Source organism: Haematobia irritans, chromosome 5 (assembly GCF_050003625.1).
Source record: "Haematobia irritans isolate KBUSLIRL chromosome 5, ASM5000362v1, whole genome shotgun sequence".
Classification (NCBI taxonomy): Eukaryota; Metazoa; Arthropoda; class Insecta; order Diptera; family Muscidae; genus Haematobia; species Haematobia irritans.
The window spans coordinates 4,453,279-4,455,933 of NC_134401.1; the positions used below are offsets into that span (position 1 = coordinate 4,453,279).

The 2,655-nt window shown below is 35.9% G+C and overlaps 1 protein-coding gene across 1 annotated transcript; it reads right to left on the bottom strand.

Moving 5' to 3' along the window:
- Window positions 1-546: 546 nt before the first annotated feature.
- RpS18 (ribosomal protein S18) lies at window positions 547-1,749 on the bottom strand. Its single transcript, XM_075309329.1, has 3 exons — window positions 1,619-1,749; window positions 1,146-1,331; window positions 547-1,065 (listed from the first exon to the last, which is right to left on the bottom strand). The coding sequence occupies exons 1-3, from the start codon at window positions 1,619-1,621 to the stop codon at window positions 796-798; spliced, it is 459 nt and encodes a 152-aa protein (XP_075165444.1). The 5' UTR covers window positions 1,622-1,749; the 3' UTR covers window positions 547-795.
- Between the last annotated feature and the right edge of the window lie 906 nt (window positions 1,750-2,655).

The following is a 2,655-nucleotide window of genomic DNA, read 5'->3' on the forward strand; positions in this document are numbered from 1 at the left end:
AGTGACATCAAGGACACAAATTTCATATAATCCTACAGATTCCTCATAAAAAAATCTTCAATACCATCGAAATTAGTTCGTTCCATTTTTTGCACCAGCTCCTGAGTTATGTATAACATACGGATAAAATTCAAAATTAAATTTTATCGAATTCATACTCATCAAATTTTATGGTGAATAAATATCGTATAAATATTTAAACCCTTTTATTCCAATCCAACAAATTAAATTACCTTAAGTTGTTACTTCCACTCAGAGCATGGATTCCAAACCATTCTGTCTATGTAGCTGCAGTTCGTAATTACTTAGTTCTTGCCAAATTTTGCCATATCCAATTATGTTAACCTTGAATTTACTTGATTGCAATTTCACTACCTCAAGGGGAAACCTCTCGACATTCGTCGCAGTATGGTTCACTTAACTGATGTTTAGGAAGCTTTATATGCTTTATGTAGCATTTTCCGCCACTTCAATGTTTCCATCCCTTTTAAGGGATGCCACTAAAACACAAACTACTTAGCTGGTTCATTAAATAAAAAAAAAAACTTCATTTTTGTTTCATTCTATTGTAGAGCACTGTTTTTTCATATTCTTTTCTAAATTAAAAAAACAAAGATCACTTTTTGTTCTCCTATCAAGAACACACTCTAATATGTGCCAGGAATTCAAAAATCCATAATTTGGATTTTTCATATCAGTGTAGAAAACATTGTTTGAAGATGGAAAGATGATACGATTTGTTGTTGTAGCGGCTGCAAGCAACAAAGCAATGCATATAGACCAAGAATAGTTTGTTTACTTCTTCTTGGATACACCGACAGTGCGACCACGACGACCAGTAGTCTTGGTGTGTTGACCACGGACACGGAGACCCCAGTAGTGACGAAGACCACGGTGGGAACGGATCTTCTTCAAACGTTCCAAATCATCACGCAACTTGGAATCCAAATTGGAGGAGGTCAATTGATTGTGTTTACCATCAATGATGTCCTTTTGTCTATTCAAGAACCAGTTGGGGACTTTGTAGATCAATGGGTTGGAGATGATGGTGACAACCTTTTCAACCTAAAATATAACAAGCACCATAGGGCAATCGTTTAGTATTTCACATATTGAAAATGTATTGTTTCTATCGATTCGCTTACCTCCTCTTCAGTGCATTCACCGGCACGCTTGGTTAAATCGATATCGGCCTTCTTCAACACAATGTTGGAGTAACGGCGACCTACACCCTTAATGTTTGTCATGGCAATACCAACTTTGCGTTTACCATCAATGTTGGTATTCATGATACGCAGAATGTGTTGGAACTTTTCTGGAATAACGAGCGACTAAATAAATTGGAGAAGTGAAAAAGCATAGGTTAGACAAATTATTTAATAGAAAAAGAAATCATTTTTTTTGCATAAACACTGGCCACCAACAACAAAACAAAAGTCCTCCATTGAGAGGTGATAAACATTTTTGTCAATCTTAATGTTCTCTTCCACTTTTGCAAGATAGAGAAAAATTCTCCATGAAACATTAACACAATAGTCTGTGGCTTCTTTAATTAATGTAATTTTTCATTTTGTTGTTGGATGTTTTGCATATTTTTCGATTTTTTTCACACACGTACCATTTTGCCCTTTTGGTAGCGACCGATTTTAAGCCGAAAAAGACGGAAAAACGGATGTTCACCAAACGTCAAAGTTTGACAGCAACACTAGCGCCATCTGAATGTCAATTGCTGCACGAGTATGTTCAGAAAAAAGTTTCATTTTTCGAACTATGTGAAATAGGGCCTTTACACTACATCAGTCACATGAACATAATCCCAACAAACACAAGGATGAGCACTTTTCATAGGTAACGCCATATCAATTTGATAGTGAATCCCATCTTCAACACTAATTCAAATGGCCTGGTTTGAAACATTAAAATGAAATTTAGTTTGAAAAGTTGTTGCTAATATGTTGAGAAATTTTTGCTAACGTGTTGAATTCAACTGTTGAGAGTAATGTCTGTTTTTTCTCCAACAATTTCTCAAATTGAATTCTAATCTAATTCTTTGAAAAAATGATTGAAAGCGTATTGAATATAATCATTTCTCCAATGCTTGTGTTTATTGGGATGGTACATTTGAATATATGGCGTTCTCACCAATCATGTTTTGGGGTTTGAAATGTTTTCCCTTTAATGCGCTTTACAGACTATCAGTTATTCCGGAACACAGTGCTCGTGTCGAACACATCCCATATATTGTGCACATTATAAGTTAAGTCCGGAGGCATAATCGATACTGCTGCATGTTTATGGGATCGATAACACATTTACTGATTATATAGTCATCGCCGACAAGTCGTATCGATCCGACACACTGTAAGATTCTTTACAAACACCGACATTCCGTCCGTCCGGAATAACTGATAATCTGTAAAGCGCATAATGCGTCGTGCAGACTATAAGTTTTTCCGGACGGAATGTCTGTGTTCGTACAGAATCTTACAGTGTGATCAATCGATACGAATTGTCGGCAATACTAAATAATCGGTAAATGTGTTATCGATCCCATAAACAATAAGCAGTGTCGATTATGCTTTCGAACTTATAATGTGGCCAATATATGGGATATGTTCGACACGGTGTATTAAGTTCGAGTTTAAGCTTAGTACT